The sequence below is a fragment of the Gopherus flavomarginatus genome, chromosome 3 (genome assembly GCF_025201925.1).
Source record: "Gopherus flavomarginatus isolate rGopFla2 chromosome 3, rGopFla2.mat.asm, whole genome shotgun sequence".
Taxonomy (NCBI): domain Eukaryota; kingdom Metazoa; phylum Chordata; order Testudines; family Testudinidae; genus Gopherus; species Gopherus flavomarginatus.
The window spans coordinates 26316307-26340972 of NC_066619.1; the positions used below are offsets into that span (position 1 = coordinate 26316307).

General features: G+C 42.8%; 1 protein-coding gene across 5 annotated transcripts in view; it reads right to left on the reverse strand.

Moving 5' to 3' along the window:
- The window catches only part of NADK2 (NAD kinase 2, mitochondrial), an 85663-nt gene that overhangs the window by 50308 nt on the left and 10689 nt on the right, over positions 1–24666 (reverse strand). For all 5 annotated transcript variants that reach the window (XM_050943810.1, XM_050943811.1, XM_050943809.1 and 2 more), the window contains exons 2-4: positions 12255–12343; positions 11210–11298; positions 9274–9355 (exon numbers count right to left, since the gene is read on the reverse strand). In XM_050943810.1, the coding sequence (XP_050799767.1) occupies positions 9274–9355; positions 11210–11298; positions 12255–12343 (260 nt within the window). The remainder of the gene's footprint in view (positions 1–9273; positions 9356–11209; positions 11299–12254; positions 12344–24666) is intronic.

Here is a 24666-nt window from a genome sequence, read left to right on the forward strand (position 1 = left end):
TCAAAGTTTTCAGTTTTAAAGTGTGGAGTTCAGAACCTTGTGGGAATTCTTGATCCATATATGCATGGCTAGAAGCGAAATAATGCTGCAAGTTTGAAGATTTGAACTGAGAGATACATGTCTGGCAAAGACAACACATGGTCTTACCATTACGTTCAATGAAAAAGTACTTATTCTCCATTAGAATCCTCAGTTGTCATCTGTGTATTTTCCTTTCCATTTGTACTTGCCTTCCATTGTTAGATGGTGTAAGAAAAATTTTGATTAAAAATTTCCACACCAGCTAGTCACTGTGCGCTTTATTCAAGGAGACACAGGCATGGGCCAAGGGTTGCTGGATCCCTGGCTCTGCCCCAGGCCCCGCCTCCCACTCCACCCCTTTCACCAAGTCCCTACTCCCACCCAACCTCTTCCTGCCCCATTCCACCCCCTCCCCCAAGTGAGCCATGTCCTCTCTCCTCCCCTTCCCAGAGCCTCCTGCTGGCCACAAAACAGCTGATCGTGGTGGGCAGGAGGCAAGAGGAGGGAAGAGGAGGTGCTGGTGGAGGCACGAGGGCTGGGTGCTGCGTCCTCACTCCTCCCCTCCCCAGAGCCTCCTGCTGGCTGCCAAACAGCTGATTGCGGCAGACAGGAGGCACGGGGAGGGAGCAGGAGGTGCTGATGTGGGGCAGGGCTGCCAGCAGGCAGGAGGCGCAGGGGGGCTGGAGGGAGAGGGGGGCTGATAAGGCTGCCAGTGGGTGCTGAGCACCCACCATTTTTTCCCCCCCAGAGTCGGCTGCTGGCAGGAGCTGCATATTATCTTCTGAAGAGGCGTAAGTGGCTCTGGAGCCGCCGGTTGGCTACCCCTGATGTATAACATACTAATAGCACTACTAACTGGGCAGGTACTTTCTGGGAGCCTGTTGATAGCAGACCAAACAAAGCTTTTTAACCTCTTCTTTCTTTCTGGGACCTGAACAGATCTCCAGTTCTGTCTGTACACTATAGCAGGTAACCTCATCAGTTTCATTGTTTGGCATATGCACACTTCTAAACGGACCACAGAAGAAGAGGTTAACTCACCTTGTGCAATAACTGGAATTCTTTGAGATGTGTACCCCTCTAGGTGCTTTATTTCAGATGCGCATGCACCCATGCAATTCTGACTGGAGATTTTCGGTAGCAGTGCCCTTTCGGCCCGTGCACGTGCTTGCTGTACACATCCTCACAGCCAGCACTGAGGTGATATAGGGCTGTGTAGACGAACCACCCTCAGTTCCTTCTCCATTGCAAAGTCCCTAGAGGAAACTCCAAAATAGAGGGGAAGGAGCACTGGTGGTGAAGCATCCATAGGGACACACATCTCGAAGAACTCCAATTAACAACTTAGGTAAGTAATTGCCCCTTCTTTGAGTACTGCCCTTTGGGGGCTTAACTTCACATGACTACCGAGCAGTACCCCGAGCCAGAGGTGGGAGCTTCGGAACCGAGTCCAAGATCGAAGACAAGACTGTATTTCCAAAGGCAGTATCCGATCTAGAAGAATGGACCACCATGTAATGATTGGCGAAGGTGTGTATCGAAGTCCAAGTTGCAGCCTTGCAAATCTCCATAATAGGAACATGTTTGAGTAATGGCAGAGAGAGAGATTTTGTGGAATAGGCTATATAGTCTAGGAGGAGATTGTATATCAGCAGATTCATAACGAGAAATAATGCATTCAGAAATCCACCTGAAGCGTCTCTGAGGGGAAACCGTGGTCCCTTTGGCTCTGTCAACAATTGATACAAACAGGATGGGAGATTTCCAAAACAGTTGGGTTCTGTCCAGACAGAAGGCTAACCCCCTTTCAACGTCCTCCCTGGTCTAATGGGGTTTCAGAAAAATGACTAGGAGATAGATGACCAGGCTGATATGAAATTCAGAGAACACCTTAAGAAAGAATTTATAATGTGGATGTAACAAAACCTCAGACTTGAAAAATACTGTAAATGGAGAGGGGTGCGCGCACCATTACACCCCCATTCCCTGACTCTTTGGGCAGAGGTGATGGCCTTTTTGGTGACTATATTTGTGGAAAGGTTAAGGAGGTAACAGCGAGCTATTGGTTCAAAGGAAGTCTCATAGGACACCTGAAGTACCAAGTTTAGATCCTATACAGGAATGGATTCTTTAATCTGAGGGAAATATTTCTTCAATCTCTTGATAAACCTCAATGTCATGGGATGAATGAACACAGAAAAACCCTCAACTGGGCTATAACAGCTTTTCATTCCCACCAAGTGGACTCTGATAAAACTCAGATAATCCTGACTTTCAATTTCAGAAGGTGGTCAAGAAAAGCCAAGAGGGAAGAATGAATGGAGGAAAGTCAGTGCTGGTCACACCAATGGTTCAATCTCTTCCGCTTTTGGAGCTAAATATTTCACATGGATCCTTTCCTACTGTTTAACAACACTGGTTGTACCTCTGTGGAACAGGAAGTTTCTATTCCTACAAACCATGGAGTAACCAAGCCCTGAAGAATTCCTACATTGGGGTGGAAGGTCTGACCAGCATCTTGAAAGAGATGAGGAATGGTCGGAAGACATACTACTCGACAAAAGGCCAGCGAAAGAGGTAAGGATACCAAAACAGTCTTGGGCACGTTGGAACCATTAGTATGACCTTGTCTTGCTTGATTTTGTTCACCACTTTTAATATTAGATGCATTGGGGAAAACGCATACAGAAGGTTCCTCATCCATGGAACGAGGAAAGTTTTTCCCAGTGAATGAAGGCCAAGACTCCCTCTTGAACAAATCTATCTCAACTTCCTGTTGGTGGCAGTGGAAAAAAGGCTCAGCTCTAGAAACACCAAAGCCAGAAAGGTGTGATTGTGAGTTCAAGAATCCAACTCTCATTTGTAATCTTGGGAAACATGTCTGCTGAGAGCATCTACTGTGTTGTTTTGTATGCTTGGAAGTTACATCACCATAATGAGGATGTGACTGACTATACACCAGTTCCATAGCTTTATTGCTTCGGCACAAAGAGACTAGGATCTCACTCCCCCTTGTTGATTGATGTAAAACATGCAACCTATGTTATCTGCATGATCTCAGTAGATTTGTCTCTGATAACTGGGAGAAAGTGAATACAGGCATTCCTAGCTGCCCTCAACTCCAGGTTGATGTACAAATGCACTTTTTGAGTAGACCATCTGCCCTGAATGGTATGTGTCCTTAGCTGTGCCCTCCTCCCAAAGATGCATCTGTCAGTATGGTAATTGTTAGATAAAGGAGACACCCACACAGATGTTATGAGGATCCTTCCATCAAGTGAGGAAGTCTCATACTTGATGAGGGATTGATATCATTCTGCCCAGACTCTGTTTGTTCCATGCATAAACTGTTCAGAGCCACCCCTGGAAGCAGCAATGGTGTAACCTTGCATGATCTGTTACAATAGTACAAGCTCCCATATGTCCCAAGAGTTGGAGACAATTACTTGCGAACGTCAGCTGGCTTATCTGAATCTTTGCAATGAGGCATAACAGTCATGAGTCTTTCTGGGGGGATGTAAAATCTTGCTGGCACTGCATCTAAGGATGCCCCTAAGACATATACAGGGGTCAGCATGGACTTTTTGATGATGAGCTGGAGACTGAGCCCGAGGAAAAAGGCTGAGGCTATCTTTACGGCAAAAAGAACCTTGTAAAACTGGTCATAGAATAGAATCATAGAATATCAGGGTTAGAAGGGACCTCAGAAGGTCATCTAGTCCAATCCTTGCTCAAAGACGGACCAATCCCTAGACAGATTTTTGCCCCAGATCCCTAAACGGCCACCTCAAGGACTGAACTCACAAGCCTGGGATTAGCAGGCCAATGCTCAAACCACTGAGCTATCTCTCTCCCCTTGATAGCCTGCTGCCAGAACCTTTGAGAATACTTTCAGAGCAGAGGAAAGTCTGACAAGGAGTATCCAATATTGGAAGTGGTCCTGGCTGACCAGAAAGCAAAGGAATCTCTTGTGAGATGAGTGAATTGCAATGTGAAAATATGCATCCTGAAGATCAAGGTCCGAAAAACCAATCCCCTGGACCCAATGATTGAATTATTCCTACAAGAGACATCCCAAAGTCCTGTGCTTTCACAAAGTTGTTTAAAAGTCTTAGATCTAAAACAGGTCTCCATCCCCCTTTTTTTTTTTTTTTTGTGGGGGGGGCGGGGTCAGAAAGAATTTGGTCCACCTGGGCTGAGCAGGAACTGGTTCTATGGCTCCTAAACATAGCAGGGAATCAATCTCCTCTCTCAGCAAGTGCTTGTGAGAGGAGTCCCGGAAAAGAGATGGGAGAGATGTAAAAATGGATGGAGTAACTCAACCTTCTGACCTCCAATACCCATCTGTACTTTGTTCCCATGCTAGCTGAAAGCAAGGGAAATGGTCCACATAGGGAGAGAAGTGGATAAATTGATGCATCCAACATTCATTCATAAGAGTAGGTTAACAATAGTGCGTTGGTGGCTGAGAGATGCAAATTTATATTCCAGATTACTCTATATGATTTACAAGAGACAGAGACCAAGATTTTAAAAATTAGGATATAAATTAAGATCCTAAATAAAACCGTTACTAGCTGTAGAGTAACTGTTGTTCTTCAAGATGCATTGTGCACAAACAGATTCCACTACAGGTATAAGTGTGCCCAATGCACTTGAGATGGAGACTTTTGCCAACAGTACCACTGGACTATCAGGCGAGGGCATAAAAGGGGAATGGCTGCCACCTCCCTCTCTGTTCCTTCACACCGCTGTATGTAATGTCCAAAGTAGGTGAGAGGATCATGGAATGTACATGTGCACAACGGCTCTTGAAGAATAGTTACTGTACAGGAAAATAATGTTTTTTTCTCCTTCAAGTGATTGTGCACATGTACCAGGAATAGAAGCCTTTTCCTCTCTGTTGGTGAGGAACTTCTACCACTCCCAATTCGAGAACAGATTGTAGTTCTTGAAGTAATACAGTCTCGTGAGAAGTGTCCCTGAAAAGGGATGGGGGGGAGTGGAGAAAGGGAGGGAGGTAAATTGGATAATAGATCCCTCCTTCACTGTACTGAGCACCCACTTATCTGACATCATGCTCTCCCAAGCACAGTGAAAGAAGGGCAGGCATGAACCAAAGGGAGCAAATAGAGTTGGTGTGTTGTCCTTGACTAAGAAATCAAAATGACTGCTTGAAGATAACAAGGAGTCCAGTGGCACCTTAAAGACTAACCGATTTATTTGGGCATAAGCTTTTGTGGGTAAAAAACCTCACTTCTTCAGATGCATTTTCTTGTTTTGTGGATACAGACTAACACGGCTATCCCCTGATGCTTAGAAGATGAAGCTGTCTGGTAAGAAGGGCCTCCTTCCGATGAAGATGGCTGGAGACAAAGAGATCTTGACTCTCTCTTAGAGGCATATTGTGACTTCTGTTGGAGATAGGGTTTGGAGTAAGACTGGGGCCTAAACAGTTTCCTCTTTGTAACCGGATTATAAACTCAAAGTATTATGCAGGAGTCCTTCAGTGTGCACACAGCGTCATCTGATTCAGCAGAAAAAGTACTGAACCCTCCAAAGGTAAGTCCTCTATTGTGTTCTGAAGCTCCCCTGGAATGCCAGAAGGCCACAGCCAGGAAGAATGCTGCATGATAACTGCAGTGGCTACAGAACACAAAACTGTATCAGTGGCATGGCTGCCTGAAGGGATGTACAAGCCATGAGATGCTCCTCAGAAATCAGAGCTAGAAACTATTCTTTATATTCTCTGGCAACCTGTCAGCAAATTTGGAAATTGCAAAGTAATTAATAAAGTAATATTTTTACAAAAGAGCCCAACAGTTAGTAAGTTTCATTTGAAGAATGATGGTGGAATAAACCATTTGTATGTATAACTCCAGCTTCTTAATTTCCTTATCCTTGGGAGCAACCTTAGGATGAGATTGACTGGAATAGTCATTAGCAGCTGTGATCACCAAAGAATCATCAACTGGATGAATAAAGAAACAGTCAAAATCAGGAGGGACTTTGTATCATCTGTTCACTTGCTTCGCCAAAGGGGGTATAAAGGCCAGAGTCTGCCAGAGAGTTTTCACTAGCTGTAGTAAGGTTTCAGTGATGGGACAACTCTTCCTGGTGCAGGAGGCTGTAAAATATCTAGGAGAGTATGTGGATTCTCTTGCACAGGTTCTGTCTGCATCCCTGAAAAAGAGGCCACCTTCTTCATGAGGTCCCAAAAGACTTTGAAGTCCTCCAGGAAGAGATGGGGTGGGAGGAGGGCAGGACTCTAAAGTGATTGCCTTATATGGTGAATATGGAGAAACATGGGGAGGAAGATCAACGGCTCCTCCATTAATTCCTCCTCCTCCTCCTCCTCCACAGGCCAGCTCAGTGGACTGAAGGATAGTAGCAGGATACCAAGCAGAAGTTTCCCTCAGTGAGGAAGTAGGAGACTTCCTCCTAGAGTGTGACTGTGATGGAGGTTTGCAATCTCTTGGAGAAGCCCAAGACCAGTAAGTCCTGAGGCTACTGCACGAGCTAAGCCATCCACAGTGGGAGACTCCATGCTAGGATTTCCTTATAGGAAGATCAGCGCTGATCTTGGTGTCTTGTAGTGGTAAAAGACCTGTAAGATGCTCTAAACAACCTTGAAGGTGTGACAGGCTCCTCTTTCAGAGTTGGAAGAAACAACAAACTTCCTCAGAGTATGGAGGAGCAGTTCCCCTTGATGTTCTACACGACCCAAGTATAGACACACATCAAGGTCCAAAGGAAGTAAGGGTTGGGGTGGAGGGAACGCAGACAAAAACGATCGGAGCCAGCCTAATTGGTTGGAGAGATGACTAACAGATGGAGCCAAGGGTGCCAGGTCATCTCTCCGACCAATTAGACTTCAAGCTCATCAGCATCTGAATGCCCGCATAGTTTTGAGGAAGCTGACAGGAAAGATGAAGCGTGACATTTGTCACTAGACTGGCATTTTGAATCAGAAGGAGCTGGAGGGGCACTTCTGTTTGATTCTGAGTCCCCTGTCTCACAATAAGAGCTCAATTCTAATTTCTAATACCGGACACATCACCTCTGTCATGAGGTGAACCCTCTATTTTTCGGTTGTGGTGTTTAGGAGGTACAATAGAGCATCTGTCTCTCATATGGCCCTCTCCAAGACGAATCAAGCAGCAATTCCGCTTACCTGTGATAAGGATGACAGCCCTGCATATAGCATAGAGCTTAAAACCTGAGAATTTTTTCCCCACACTGAAGTCCTCCAGGCTAGCTACTAAAACTGCAACTCTCTAACTAACTATACCAATAACCACTAACTATATACTAAAAGCTTTAGAGACACTAGTTAACTGAAGCAAATGCTACAGGGGCTCCACCTCTCATCACAGGCATAGGAAGGAGCTGAGAGGCAGGTGGCAGACACACATCCCTTATGCCCTCACCTGAGAGCAGAAAGAGAACTGAGATACAGTCAACCTAGTTGTACTGCTGGCAAAAGTCTCCAACTTGAGTGCATTGGATGCACACACATCTGCAGAGGAATGCAGATGTGCACAGTCATTCTAAGGAAAACTATGTTTACGCACCTGCCTGATTTTTAACAGGAACTGTTGGGTGCTTGGCATTTTTGAAAAAAATCAGACAAGTGTCTAAACACGGATTTAAATGCCTAACTTTAGACTCCTATTTTTGAAGATCTTGGTCTTCAACTTTAACTCCATATGGCCTTGTCTAGCCTAGAGATGTTGGCCTGGTCCTGCAGTTAATTTACTCCTGGGGGAATTCTGCACCACTGCACATGTGCAGAATTCATGTGTCTGTCCCCGCCCCCCCCCCCCCCCCCCCATCCCCAGAAAATACATTCTGCTGGAGATGCACTGCAATTACACCTTTTGCCCACCACAGGCTGCTGTGGTGCCAGAAGAGAGGGTAGCTGGCTCAGGGTCAGAGCAGTCAGCTGTGGAGAAGGAGAAACTGCTTTCCTCACAGCAAGGGCCAAGTGAAGAGGCACAGGATATGGGAGGGATAGACTGAATGGGGCACATGGGGCTGCTGGAGGGGGTCACAGGAGTTAGTGGGGTGACAGCATTGAACCAGGGGCTGAGTGGGGGGGGGGGTTGCAGAGCCACATGAAGATAGGGGTGGAGGGTGGCTGAGTGGGGGTGCAGGGACACACAGGGACAAATGTGTCTGACTGCATGAGGGAGGCTTCCCAAGTCCCTAACAATCCCTCCCTCTCACTCCCCCCAAAACAAACAAACAAAAATCTGTTCCATACTTCTCCCACTGACACCCAACAACCCTCCAGGTTCACTCCCAGGCTCCTTCCCAGCAATTACTTGCCTCTCCCTCAGGTCCTCCATTACCTCAGATCTCTAGAAGCCTTTGCACTGCTTCTGAGGGGTATGGGAAATAGATTTCTTTATCATAGTTTAAATGAATTACTACTCAAAGTTCTGTATTAATGTGTCTAGTAAGGAACCTATTTGTCAAAAAACATTTCCTGAATCTTTTTGGTCGTCTTTATTGCTACAGACATACTTGCTGACAGCTATTTTGAAATAAATTACCAAAATAATTGAAAATGGCATGACTATATGGTGTTATTTTGACAAATAAATGTGCAGAATTTTAAAATATTGTGCACAGAATTTTATTATTATTATTATTATTTTTAAAAAAACGACAGAATTCCCCAGCAGTAGTTAACTTGAGTTTACATGATTGCACGTGTAAATCTAGACACTGTAAATATTTGTTCATGGACAAATATTTGTTCCTGGTTCCATGGCTGGGAACAAACTTGTGACCTCTGGAAAAACATTTGTGGAGTGTTTAAATCATGTACAATTCTATTAGCTTGAGTCACCTGTCAATTAATTTGCATTACAAAAAGACCAAGAACTCTAGCCTAGGAAAAGCCCAACAGCAGTCAGAAGACTTTCACGAAGCATGAAATATTCTCACCTTGACACAACAGTAGTTAATCTCCATTCATCAAGTGTATACTTGTTTTTTGCTTTGGAGCCAGCATGGGATTCAAATGATGATTAGACTCACATGAACATGAATGGAAAGAGCTACTGACTATAGCTATAAGTAAAAACTCATCTGCTTGATAATACTGTTCACCTTAATAATGGCAGCAGTTTAGTCTGATAACTAAAATTGCACACTGTGTAATAATTGTACTCTAGGTAGTATGTACAGTACTGTGGTTTACGTTAAGCAGAGAGAGTGCTTTCCCAAATGTGTTGTTCTTACCTTTCTGGATCAGTATTTACTCCAATAACTGGTTTAAATCTGTCAAAGACTTTACTAGCTGCCAGCAACATTGTGCCATCACCTAAAGAAAAACAGCATAAAGAACAGCTGATTACTTTTACTTAAGAATTCAAGTATTCCAAACTAAACTGAGTGTCATATACAGACATTAACATTGCAATCGCATTTTTAATGTTTTTATACAGGCAGTAGGTTAAATAGGTTGCACAAAAATAAAACAAATTGTTATTCTGCACTGAAAACATTTGTCTGGCCTTCAAACTGAACGTTGGGTATTGCCATGATATTAAATGAATTCAGAATTGCAGTGAAAATCCAAGGTTTATAAGAAGCACAATGGAGAAGCACTGAAAGCACCACTTATCTGATGCTTGGAAAACATATTTTGCATTGGCAAATCTTAGATCAGCATCTGTGGAGGTTTTCATATGTTAACGAAAACTGGAATTTAAGAAAAGCCAAACTTCTAGGCTACCTTTTCTAAGAAAAGGAAGCTGTTAATTATTTATCAGAACTACAACCAATATGAGAGGGGAATAAGGTACATCTGTAATACAATTCCTAACACCCATCATGCACTTCAGAAATAGTATCTGAGTTTTAGTTCTGCTTCAACTGTACATGATGTTCTCTTATTAAATTATGGCTTCCAGTTGTTTATTATCCAGCAGATGTCTTAGATGTTTTCCTAATAACAGGGCTTTAAAAATCCACCACTCAGGTCAAGTAGAAATCTTTCCTAAAGTATGTACCATCAACTTCTTCAAATTTTAAGCTCTCATTTGAAAATACATACTAAATTTCTAGCCCTCATGTTTGTAAAGAGGATCTTCCAAACGTGAGCAAGTGTGAATATAGACCCAAGAATACACTGCAAACAGCTCCAGTATCTTCCTGATAATTATGGTTTTCCCAAAAAAGGAAAAAACAGAATTCCATCAGTTTTCACTGCTGCTATGCAGAACTGTGTATGCAGCTTTGAAACTGATAAGAATCAGGTCAATTTCTCTGTTGCTACTTTAGAAAGCAATAAGCAGCAGCACAGGTGGGTAGTGGAGCTATCACTAGGGAGGACCACCAAAAGTCAGAGGCTAACAGAAAGAGAAAAAGCAATAGACATTCCCTCAAAAGCAGCAACCAGGAAAGAGGTAGAGCAGCAGAGACCAGAGCCCCATTGCAGCAGCAAAGAAATTCTGCATGGATGAAGAAGAGACACTGTTCTTCCCAGCTTGGAGAAGAGGGGCTTGGAGGCCTTCAAATTTCTCAAATACCTACTATCCAAAGGCTAATACTAAAGATGAAACCCATAAGAAGCATCTAGGGACAACTACCTAGAAACAATCCCAATAGCTGACAGGGTATATGTTTTGCACTGGGACCCCCTTCTTTATGATCAGTCTCTGAATTAGTGGGTTTAGTCTTCTGGCGACTATTTTAGTTCAATGATCAAGCTAACTGGATGAATGTGAGCGTGAGCAAGAGATTTGGTTTAGGGGGAAAGCGAAAGCAGTGGGAGAAAAATAAATTGCTCATCTTTATTACCACAGACACCTAAGCATGACAGAGTCTCTAGCAGAGTATACTGTTTGCTTTTTATACAAGTTGAGCATTTATTCAATTCTACAATTTACATATTTCATGCTGTATCACACAAACTTCTCCAAAGCCACTAAGTATTTGTGTTCACTTCCTAAAAATCTAAAATTAAAGCAAGAGGGAAAAGAGGGTAAGTGGGCCAAGCCATTTAATTACGCCCTGATTTACTTTTGCCAAATTAATTATAGCAGATATACTTTCAATATAAATGGGTATACTTTCTTATGAGTGAAGCATTTTAATTCTCCATACTACTTCAAACACATGTATTAAAATTTACTTAAATCCAAGACACCTTTCCTCAGGCACAAGTTAATACCTCCTGCTGATATAACAGCATCTGCCCATCGAACTGTGTCTTCATCATATTCTCGGCGTTTAACAAGACGGACCTCGATCTGCTCATTCCTAAGAGATACACAGATAGTTTGACAAGGAACCACACAGCATACTAATTCAAGCTTTCAGGGGAACAGGAAGTGCAGTTTTTTAAGTTAAAATTATATTTAGTTTATGAATATTGTTGGTCAATGTACTCTGACATGGTCTACATAATATGAACTAGTACCACACAGTTAATATAATGAGTTAGCTATTATCTTGGTGGGAGTAAGTATAAAATAGTTAAAAGACTTAAAATGCCTTGTGTATGAAAGGCTAGGTACACAACATTTTAATTAAATCAGTTTTGTGAAAGGTATTTCGCTAAGTTGTTCCACTGTTGTACACAATCACTAACATTTATGTCATTTGTTTGCTCTAGCCCGAAACGTCATGCACTAGATACACTTGGTCTAACCAGAAATCACCGCCTTCTTTATTAAAACTCTTCCTTTAAAAACCCTCACTTCAGTCTTTATTTTTAAAAGGGATTATCTGCATTTACTACAATTTGACTTCTGATCAACCAATGTACTGTACATTTAAAGTGTTATTATCTTATTTATTTTACAGGTCCCGGGGCCAGGCTGCACTATACACTGTACACCTGTGATCTATTTACATCATAATCTCAGTTTAATTACTCCATATGGAGTAATAGATCACATTAAGAATCTAAAGTAACAGATCTCATGGGTACAGCAGGAAGAGGACAATATGCTACAGACCTGGTAGGAATGATCTTTGAAACCAATGTGACAAGGCAGCCAGCCAGTCAACATCACCAGTGCAAACAGCTTGAGTGAGCAAAGATTTGTGATATAGGATGCAAGTTCTTGTAAAATAATCCAGTATAGACCTTGAAATCAGACATTCCCAGACTTCAGGGACATTTGGTCACCCCAGATAAATTTAGTGAAAAATGATTTTAGTCTGTCACAAACCAAACTTCTCCAGACCATCACTAATCTGTATGCTCTTACCGTAAACTGTCTACAACATGCTCCACATTTTTTGTATGAATATAATGTCGCTCCAGTAGTCCACCATAGTTAGATCCCTTCAATGCAAGCTGTAGAAGACAAAGTGACTTTGAAGCAGCCAATCATTATTAGAGAATGCTATTAGATAAAGTAAACAGAAAATGAACACATGATGATTTAAAGTACTAATTTAAAACTAACAAACCAGAATGCATTTGAGAATTAGGATTATGATTATCAGTTAAATCTGAGAAGAGTTCAAATGAATATTGTGCTATAAAACCTGTCTGCAGAACAGGAGGAAAGGGCAAAATACAAGAAAAAAACTCTGAAACAATCCTGTTCTATACAGCTGATAATTATATTATTTTTGGCATAGCTAGCGAAAAGGAGATAAATATTCTTCAAGCTATATTTGAGATAAGAACAAAGTTGCCTAACAGAGTTATAAACAACATTCTCTCCTGTATAAAAATGTAGTCTTAAAAAACAAACAGCTTTTGAAATTTGTCCCTGGGACCCATAGCAGATTTTCTAAACAATCTGTACCAAACACAAGATAAAGTAAATAGTTAACAGTTTATTCTAGCATCACTCTCTCCTTGAAAAGTAGCTAAGGGATTTATTAAGGAGCATCTATTTTCAGTATGCTTTGAAGAACTGTTCAGATATTTAATAGACTTAAAAGTTTATTAGAAAATGTTTAAAAATAGATGGTACAGAGAGTTTGAAACATCAGTTATTGGTCATCAGAGTAATGTACAGAGTATAGGGGGACATTAGTATTTTGGTATTGGACAGCATATAGCATATACAGTCTGTAATGTCCCCAATGCGGGGTGTATGGTAGGTGAGATCAAGATACAGTCAGGAAGCAGTGAGGGTACATCACTCATACAAAAAGTTACAGACAGTCGTGGGTATAAATAAGCGGGCCGGGTAATGGGGATAGGATGACCCTCACATGGTGGAGTTCAGTTCGGTTGGTTCAGGGCTCAGGGGATAAAGTCCAACGGGGGGAGGTTTACAGGTCTCTTCCCCCAGCTGCAAGCCTGGGTGGTCTTGTGATGAAGAACCAGGATTCAAGACATCTAGTTCAATTCCCAGCTCTGTCACAGACTTCCCATGTGATCTTGGTGTGACGCTCTGTACCTCGGGGGAACACCCTGCACCCCCATGTTCATCCTTATGATTGTGTGGTATCCAATGCAAAGTTTGTCATGTCAAGTGTCTTCAGAAGACTCATGATGCACTGAGCATTGTTGTTACAGGTTGTAATTTCATGTATATAGTTATGAGGCTGAAAATGTGTCCTCATGGCTTAAAACAAGCCCAGGCAAAACTCTCCAGGAGCAGAGGGGCAGTTCACAACTCATCAGGACATGTATGGGACAAACCCAGCCCAGCCTCACAGGAACAAAGGACACTAGACTCCGCAGCAACAAAGGATCTGTTGGACTCTCAAATGAGTCACCCCCCTTCCCTTGGTGAGTTTGGGATTACAATGAAGTAATGGTCACCTGACTCGGGGGGGAGGAGGGCGCAAAGTCAAGAGAAAAGAAAGAACATGATAAAAGGGAGCCACGTTTGCCATGCTGTCTTCCACCTACATCTACAGACACCAGCACCAAGCGACTGAAGCAGGAGAGAGCCTGGCTGAAGGGCAACCAGCCAGCTTGTGGTGAGAAGCATCTAAGTTTGTAAAGGCACTGAAAGTGTTACGATCAGCTTAGAATGCATTTTGCTTTTATTTTTGTAGTTAATAAATTTGTTTATTCTACCTGAAGCAGTGTGTTTGCTTTGAAGCACATCAGAGACTCCCCTTGGGATAACAAGCCTGGTACATATCAATTTCTTTGTTAAACTGATAAATTCATATAAGCTTTCAGCATCCAGCGGGCATAACTGGACACTGCAAGACAGAGGTTCCTAGGATTGTGTCTGGGACCAGAGACAGTGGCTAGTGTCATTCGGTTGCACAATCCAAGCAGAGGCTGGCCAAAAGTGCTCACTCACGTAGCTGGGAGCAGCTTACATGCTAGAGGCTGTGCATGAACAGTCCGGGAGTGGGGGTTCTCACAGCAGAGCAGGTTATGGCTAGCTCCCAGAGTTGAGAATTGAAGTGACCGAGCAGATCATTGATCCAGATAACACTAGGGGAACGTCACACTTGGGCAAATCAGTTCATCTGTATCTCTGTTTTTCCAACTGTAAAATGATTATACCACAATTTTTCCCCTTCACCCTTTATCTTATTTCTTTAGACTGCATGGTCTTTGTGGCAGGGCCTGTTGCTGTGTGTTTGTACAGTCTCTAGCACAATGGGACCCCAAAATCCAGACTGGTGCCTCTAGGCACTATAATAAAAATTAATAGTAATTTCTGTCAAGACCCAATATGGTGCCTGTCATTCCCTGTCTCCCTACACATCTGATGGCTACAGAACTCAACATACGCTTCACCGTGTGGTATGATATTCCTTACCTCCCCTATGAAAGCACATCTGAAGACCCACTGCATAGTTAAATCAGCCAGTTACTACAGAGTGTAATATTTTATAAATGCAAAAGTGTCAAACAGTGATTTGGTGGCATTACTCTAAATAATTGCCTGTCTGTCTAAAAATTAATCAAGCGGAAACTAATATTGTGATATGTACACTTGTGATCTATTTACATCATAATCTCAGTCTAATTACTCCATGCAGTTTAACAGATAAATTTAATAAAGGATCTAAAGAAACAGGAAGCTAGGCTAAGTATCTAAAGATTTTTCAAGACATCCTAAAGGGCACTGAAAAGGTGTCTTCAGACATTAGACAAAAGTTATTCTCAATAAAAATCACATGAAATAAAATAAACAGAAGGGGATCCAATACAGGAATAAGACTTTTCATTTTAAAGAAGAAAATTACGTGATCCCCTAGCTGTGATTTGGACAGCTGGCCTTCCTTCCCTAAGGACAAAGAATTCCCTTTGTATCTGCATTAATCTGCCATGCGACCCTCTGAAGGTGAGCTGGGAAACAAGACCTGATTTTATTTCTATCTCCTTGGCGAGTTTGTCCTCATGATCCTGGGAAGCAAAATAAGGCTCAGATATTGCTCCAAAACTATTTCAAGTGGTTAGTGATTTCCCTGCCCCCAAAGGAAGCTGGTCTTATTGTCTTCTCTTCACAACAGTGGCCCCTTCTGGGCCTCTTTAGGGTACTGGGGTTCAAAAATGGACTCTCCTGAGGTTCTGCCACCATCCACTGTATGGGATTTACAGTAGGCTAGAAGGGTCTGTGCTTCTCCTAGGAGACCTGTTACAGAGGTGGTATAAGAGGGAGGGAGCTGAGCCTGAAAGCCCTTTACAACACCCTTGCATTTGCAGTGTTTGTGCTGTGTCCAGTATCCTCCATCCATGACCCAAGAGAAAGTAAAGACTGCTGAGCTCTGGAGTCGGGGCATTGACTGCTAGTGTGGATTCCAGAGAATTCCATGATTTTCCATCTGGAACACTGCCCTTCCATCCCTGTTCCCAAAGGGACAGGGAGCTTCTTGCCATGAAACCAGCTATTCCAGTCCTACCTCCTTTCCTGCTCAAGGGAAAGCAGCTGATGTGACCTCACATAGACTGAGCTAAGGTGGTTGAGGGGACAACACATCACTCACAGAGCCATTGGAGGTCTCTAACCAGATGCTATTGAGAGTGAAGCAGGACATAGACTTTTCCTTTTGTTTTTGGCTTTCCCAAACCAGCTCTCTCCATGAAGCCTGCTGCTTTCCAGCTGTTGCAAACACCTCAGAGGGGAAGCACAGCTGAGGGGACAATCTTCCCAAAAGGCAATTGTAGCCCTAGGACGGGACTGGAAGTCAGACAAACACATTGAGCCAAATGGTTAATCAGTAATTTGAAATAAGTCTGGAAATTCCCTTAGAAAAGCTCTTCAGCTGAGAAATCTATCTGTCCCTGCAAAGGCAGATTAAACTGGAGAGAACTTTAGGGGCAAGGCCATTTCCCAGCTACCAGATCTACTTCTGCCCTCAAGCTGCAAAAAGCAAGCTGAAGTACCCATTACAACTGATTTATGTATCTTAATACAATAGACAGCGGGTTAGGGACTGGGTGAAGATATTTGGCAACAGTTCTCTCAAATGTATTTTGTTAGTATAAGCACTAGTGCTTTTTAAAAAATAGGAATTGGTGTTAGAGGAAATTAATTTCACATATATTACAGGAAAAAATATGTTATAGACTGGCACAGTCATAACAGTAGCACAACAGCGCAGAAACTTTGATCAAGCTCAACAGTACTAATATAAAGTACCACTGCCTTATATTAAGCTTTTCTGTATCATCTTAGAGGTACAGCTCAAAGAATAGTGTTGCACTGAAAATTCTTTAATTTTTAAAAAGTATTAGTTTAAGACTATTACATAGGTTCAAGCCTGGAGCATGTAAAAATGTGCTCTTTACTAGGCAACTTCAGCACACATCAGCCTATTTAAACAACCAAAATGCTCTGTAAATGTATTTTAAATTATTTTACAAACCCAGAGAAAGTCTTGTCATTTAAAATCTGAGTTCACCATTCTCTCTCTCTTCTACAGAGCTGGTAATTTCAAACACTTTGATGTAAAAGAAAACCTTGAATTTAGGTCATTAGGAAAAATAAAGGAATATTTTGCCCATCTGGTATTATTAGACAGCTTAACCGGAATAACTAGTATTTATATTGCAACAAAAGAGGTGCAAATGGAGTTTAACATGGAGGGTCCCAGAGCTCAGACTCCAGCCCTAGCCCAAATGTCTGGACAGTAATTTTTAGCCTTGGAGCCCAACCCCCGGGAGCTCAAGTTAGCTGCCGCAGGACAATCATAGGCATGCTGTGAGTCTTTTATCCCTGTGTAGACATATCCTGAGTGACCTGTATTGAGGAACTTCATGTGATCAAGTACTGGGATCTACTTCATTGTTTCTGGTACCTCCAAGTCTGTGGGAATACAGAGGTCTAGGGGAAAACTCTCAAACTGATAAAAAAAATGCATCTATAGAAGTCTGGTATAAACAAGACTGGTGATTAATAAGGGGTACCTATGATTTAATTATGTTCCATGATTGATAATTAATCATGGGAAAGCAATTTTCCCTCCAAAAGGGAGGTTTTTTGTCTCACACCATAGAAAAGAAAATTCAAGGAGTGCAAACTACTGGCTTCCCACCAGTTACATAAGAGAGATACAGAGACGCCAGCTCTTTACCTTACATCAAGGTTGGTAATATATCTATTCTTTCCTGTACTCTCTATAGTGCTATACTAAACTCGGATTGTCAAATAACAGGCGTGAATGGAAACTTCAAGCACAAATGTGCTTACTCAATTTAAGTATATTGAGGAAGAAATGTGCTTTTAGACAAAGCAAGACTGGGAGACTTGAGATTTCTATTCCAGTCACAGCTTTGTCATAAACCTCTCAAGAACTTGGGCAAATCACTTGCTCCCACTCTTTTGATAATGTGCAGAAAGCTAAGGAGGTGATGGGGGAATTAAAAGACATGTTGGAAATATGTACTCTGTTAGTAGGCTTATGTATCATCCAGGGTAACAGTCTTCACGATATCCTAATGCCTGCCTTTGGAGAAGCATAGGAGGCTGATGCCAGAACACATTTTTTTCTTGTTGTTTTTGTATGAGTAATAAATTTTAAATAATTAGCAGAAAGCAAGACTCTTGACAGGAAGTACAAGATGACACATCTGGATGTGAATAACCTCATAGGAAAAAAAATCCTGATGTAAAGTTAACAGCTGGAAAATAAAGAGGCTGACTAAAGTCAACTGCCCTATTTCCTAACAGAAAGGGGAATCAAGCAATTGGTGATAGAAGTAAGCCATTCAAATACAGAAGCAGTTACTGTATATGGAGCCCATATATTGCGATTTAAATAGTTCTTTAAACAGAAGAGAAATAAAAATGTTAATGTTAAAGATACTGACAAGCTAAAGTTACCTGTAATCAGTGTTACTGTAAAATACAAACGTTTAGAAAAGAAAATAGTACTGTATCATCTGAAAAGTTCTACTCACTGTTCTTGCTAGATCAAATATGTTTCCATTATATTGCAATTCTTAATATTGCTGGGTACAGGAGCCTATTTCAAACACTAATTATTTTGATGTGCCAATAGAGCACAAGAATTTTTATTCCTTTTCCAGAACAACAAAACAGTCTGGTGAATGAGGTTTTGAGTAATGCTTCTCTGAGCGCTTGTATTACTTGCTGTAAGAACTTTTAAAGTAATAATGGTCTCATTTTAGACAGACCTGTCAGAACAGGAATTCTAAATATCTTAACAATACATAGATCAGGGGTCCCCAACGCAGTGCCCGTGGGCGCCATAGCACCCATGGGGGCATCTAAATGCACCTGTGTCCTGGCTGGCAGGCGAGCATCCGCCAAAATACTGCCGAAATTTGACAAGCGGCATCATCCAGAGGTGTTGCCGCTGAAATGCCGCCGAATTTTGGCAGATGCTCGACCGCCACCACAATCTTTCGTCTGGCTCGCGCAGACGAAAAAGGTTGAGGACCACTGATTTAGATTATGCAGTGATGACAGGTATATTAGAAATCCTTAGGCAGAATATACAAGTTCTATTTAAAGCCTTTTTAATTATTTTCGGCAAACAATATTCAATTAAGTCTGTTGGGTCAGCTCATTCCTTGCTGGTCAGAGAAATGAACGTATGAGTTTTCTGCTGATTCTTGTGATCAGTATTTAGGTCTCCAGGCCTTACCTTTAATATTCTTATTTTTTATGTCTATGTGGAATTTGCAATCCGTATCATTAGTTCTGTTTGTATTTCTCCAATCAGAGTTTTGTTCATTTGTACTAACACCATTTTAAGCAGACGGCTTCATTTCCAGTCCAAGGTAGGTATGGATCACCACGCACTCCATCAAGTGTACGTGCCTATTTGGGAACTGGAAAAAAGTCCGTGAACTACAATAGCTTATATAATCAAAGCTTTTTTATACTAAGATATAACTTGCAAAACTATGTCATTTGGTACAAAAAAAATCAACGCTACTTACATGACCTCAGTCCCCTACCTGATCAGTGCCTGCTTCATACTTGTGGAGAGGCTGAACATAAGTCAATGGTACTCATTGCATCTGCAACATACTGCATGTTGCACAGAAACTAGCGATCTGGAATGGGTAATGGGAACTGGAGGTCCTGAAAACACACATGCTTAAAATCAGTTGTGCCAAATTACCCCGAGCCTTGATTTTTGAGAGAGAGAGAGAGAGAGAGAGAGAGTGTATGTGTGTAACATCTGAAAATAATACATTAAAACAGGGGTTCTCAGACTTTTGTACTGGTGACCCCTTTCACATAGAAAGCCTCTGAGTGCGAACCCCCTTACACATTAAAAACACTTTTGTATCTATTTAACACCATTATCAATGCTGGAGGCTAAGTGGCACTTGGGATGGAGGCCAATAGCTCGCGATCCCTCATGTAATAACCTCACAACCCCCTGAGGGGTCCCGACCCCCAGTTTGAGAATCCCTGCATTAAAAGCATGTTTAGGTCACAAAGTCAAACATTCAAAAATTAGGAAACGCTCAAATTATTAAATTGGCAACTTTAACTTGGCCCCCCATGCGTAAAATTATGATACAATCTTCAAAGACACAATCAAATTTTATTTTTTTCCACAGGACCCTGCCTCATTCAGTGCACAGAACTGAAGATACTATGGGAATGAATCAGGGTTGTGTAATGAAGACTGTTGTCCACAGTGCCTCTGCATCTGTTTTTGCATTTGTTGCAAAAGTTGGAATGTGAAGGAGAAGATGGCAGGAAGAGAAACTCTCTCCCTAATGGTTTAGAGAGTTTACTGCCCTCCTGGAGAATTGGTTTTTATTCCTCCCTCTGCCACAGAATTTTTATGTGAAGCTGGATATAACCTGTAAACAAACGTTTGCACAGCAGACCTGTGTGTATTTCTCATTTTCTGGGTACTGAACATGAGACACGTGGCGTCTGAGGCAGAAAGTGCTGAACTGCAATTAAGATCAATGCAAGCTCTGCTCTGAACATATGAAGTGCTATAAAATACTAAAAACTCCAGAAAATCAGCTCCTAGGCTTCTCAAATCAGGTAACCAAAATCAGTTGACACTTCTTTGTAAAATGGGGCATAACACCACCACCATCTCCTAGGAGCATTGTGAAGGTAAATTCATCAATGTTTGTAAAGAACAAAAATTGCAAAAGAACACTGTAGAAAAGCCTGGAGAGAAATTAACAACAGTAGAGTTTGGATAATGCGTAGTACATATATGGGGACACACAATGTAGATAAAAAAATACTGAACAGTGATCCTGAGCACCATTCATTCTCAGCGCAGAATGAGACACAGGCCCTGTGCAAAAATATGTGATTGTGTAATTAATGACTGCATCATAACAGATGCCCAAGGAGGATGGATGAAGGCTGCACAGACAACCTTAATTATGGCATTTCCTAACTTTTGAATGCCTGACTTTGTCACCTTAATGTTCTTTTAACGTAAGAAATCACATCCAAACAACCTAAAAAAAGTAAATAGTTTAAAAATTGAAAAAAACAAAAATTTCATCATTTGGAACCATAATGACCCTCACCTCTGTAGGAGAATGTGGTCTACTGATTAGACTCTCCTGGTCCTGTGCCCTCAGTCTATCTCCTTCTTTCTACTGCACCTGTCCTGTCCCCTCCCTGCTGCTATCCCTCCCAGCTCCTACCCAACATCCCCATCTCTTGTTCCTTTCCCCTCACACCTCCACATTAGAGTAAGGATGCCGCCTCCTCGCTACCTGGGCACCAGCTCCAGGACCAATGAGAACACCGAAGAATCTGCCTGCTCTTGGTTCCAGTACTGGCACCACAATGATCCCCAACTGTTGAGAGAAGTTACAGGAAAAGCCCCTGCAGCCCTGGGCTGGAGCATGCTCAGTAACCCTGAGATGATGGCACACGCAGTCTGTCACATGAGAGCTCTGAGGGAATGGCACCTTCACAATTTAGCAGCTGAACCAACAAACCTTTGAGCATGTGCAAACAGATTTTTCAGAGGCTTATAAATTAGCCAAATTTGAGCAATTCTTCTATAGGAATACCAAGAAGCACATCCCTGCCACAAACATCAGCACCCCCTTGCCAAATATCAAGTCCTTTCTCCATATATAGGCACTAAAGCTTTCCAGTGAAACAGACGTAAGATTTGTAAAATGGATAAGAAAGTATTTTTCCCTAATCTTATTCGCAGAAATGGATGAACCACTTTACCTGAAATTTTCCAAAAACATTCAGCCTGAATCAGACGCCTGGTATTGAAAATTTCAGCCCAAACAGTTTAAATTTGGCAGTCTTATAACTGAAATAGGGTCTTATAATGGTAAATGTTAGGCAAACTTAACTACCTATGTTGCTACCTGCCCCATCTATAACTAAGGTTAAGATTTTGTCATGGGTATTTTTAGTAAAAGTCACAGGCAGTTCATGGGCAATAAAACAATAAATCATGGCAGCCCAAGCCCCACCATTGCCCATGGTTGACAGCCTGAGCCCAAGCCCTGCCAGGGCTGAAGTCGCAGGGGTCACTTAAAATCATGGAATCCATGACCAACTTGTAGCCTTACCTATAATACATACAAACACATGGCAGTGGGAGGGGAAGAGGTTGTTTTTGTTATCTTAGTACTTAGTGTTACCAGCACTCAGGCATCAAGAAATAAAAACAAGCTATTTACAGGATCCACAGTGCACTGCCAACTTAACTATACAAGCAGAAAGATATCTAAACAGTTCTTTCTCCAGATTTTGATTGCCTTTAAAATCGTACCAGCTAAAATCCTAGGCCTTTTAGGTTCAGAAACATGTCTGTAAAAAAGGGCCAATTTTGGTTAACAAGTTTTAAAAAAATAAGGGCATATTGGATTCTACAACCTGGGTAATCTATGGATTTCATTAAATCCAAAAAGATCATTCAATCCAGATCAGATAGATCTAGTACTGCATAGATATATCTATTTTAAAAAAGCTAGCAGAGACTTCAGGTACTAAACTCTGAAATCCTTCATAAATGATAACACTTGAGTGATGGAGCATATTAACTACTGAATATTTTGGCCCTATCAAGGTGAACAGTACAAAGACAAGAGTAAAGACCAGAATGTTCAAATGCTTTAAAAGGCTTGGTTGTTCAAATGGGCTGAATACTGCACATACAGAATATTTACGATATCATACTGGAATAATATAAATAAAAGCTATGGTTCACAGATCACCTGTAGGCACCCACAAACAGTTGGCTGATCACGGTACTAGATTTCAGCCTTGTTCAAGAGTGTACATTACAAGGAGCTTAAAGACCTACTGAGCAGCTGGAAGTGAGCCAGCCTAGGCGCTTCTAGTATGGGCCGATGCTATATAGGAGGAAGAGAAGAAAATAGCAAGAGGAACATCTAAAGGACAAGGAAACATGACCATCAGTCAACGTATCCAAGGGAGAGGGAGACATACAAAGAGCAAGGAAAGTGAAATGGGGAAAGGGACCAGATAGAGAAGTAGAATACATGGAAGGGGGAGATGGAAAAGAGTGAACAAACTGATTAATGCAATGAATATATCCTCTTTGAAAAAAAGTTCAGTTTTCTACATAAGCAATTGTAGGAACTGTCACAGGGATGTTATGATTGCAATTGTAACACTATAAAAAACACAAGAACTCTTGCTCTAATAGCCAAAAATATCTGATGGCTTATGCTCAAATATGAGAATGGCTAACTGCCTGTTGGGGTCAGTGGGTAATTTGAGCTTCCTCTGAATCAACTATGGGACACCAATGAAGACAGAATATCTGAATAGATCAGGGATTGGCAACCTATGGCACGCATGCCAAAGACGGCACACAAGCCGATTTTTAATGGTACGCTGCTGCCTGCCGGGGTCCCAGCCGCCAGCTCCGCTCAGCCCACTGCCGAACTCAGGCCGACAGTGGGCTGGGCGGGGCCAGCGGCTGGGACCCAGGCAGGCATCAAAGCGCCATTAAAAATCCTGCCCAACCCAGCCTACTCTTCTCCGCCCCCCACTCACCACTCTCTCCTGCGGGAGCAGGGGGCAGAAGCTTGGTCCTGCTGGCTGCTGCTGCAGGGCAGCCTCCACCAGCAGCCAAGCTCCCTCCTCCCCCGTCTCTTCCCCTAGCATGCTGGGTTCCTGCCCCTCCTCCTCTCCCTCCCTGCAGCGGAAGAGCTGATGGCCCTGGAGAGGGAGGGGGAGAAGTGGAGCTGGTACCCTGCTGCTCTGGACAAGAGGCGGGGACAGGGCCTTGGGGAAGGAGGGTAGAATCAGGGCATGTCCCCTCCAGCCCCCTGCTGTGAGCCACTCAGGGCAGGAGGCTGGGGGTGCTGGCTGATGTCATGGGGATGCTCCCAGCCCTGACTCCTGAACCACCTCCACATCCTCTACCCTGAGCTCTGAACCCCCCAAACTCCCCCAGCCCTCTGCCAAGCCCTGAACCCCCCAAACCCCTGCCCTGAACCCTGTACCACCCTCATACACACCAAGCCCCCTACCCCCCCCACGACCCCAGCCCTGACTCTAGTACCTCCCACACATACCCAGCTCCCCCACCCTCCCTGCCCTGACTCCTGCACCCTCCTCCCATACTCCCATCTCCCTGGCCTGACTCCTGCACCCTTCTCTGCACACACACGCACACACACACATTCTCTAAATGGGAGCTGCTCAGGTACGTGCTTCACGACCAAACCTCCTGCCCAAACCCTGAGCCCCCTCCCTCATTCTAGCTCCTGGCCAGACCCTAAACTCCAACCTGCTCCTTCACCCCCAGCCCTGTGCTCAGTGCACTCCCACCCTCAGCTCAGTGCAGAGAGGAAGAGAATGGGCTAAAACCAGGGATAAGGTACGTACCCACTCCATGTGGGCAGGGCCAGGAACCCAGACCGGCAGTGGGCTGAGTGGGGCCAGCAGCCGGGACCCTAGCTGGCAGGAGCCTGTGGACAGAACCCCAAACCGTCAACTGGCTGAGCAGCAGTGGGCTGAGCTGCTCAGCCCACTGCTGGTCTGGTGTCCCAGCCCTCGGTCCCACTCAGCCCACTGCCAGCCTAGGTGAATGGAACCCTAGGCCAGGGGCGGGCTAAGTGGGACGGTGGAGTAAGATCAGCATTTTAATTTAATTTTAAATGAAGCTTCTTAAACATTTTGAAAATCTTGTTTACTTTGCATACAATAATTTAGTTATATAATATAGAGTCTTATAGAGAGAGACCTTCTAAAAAACATTAAAATGTGTTACTGGCACATGAAACCCTAAAGTAAAGTGAATAAATGAAGATTCGGCACACCAATTCTG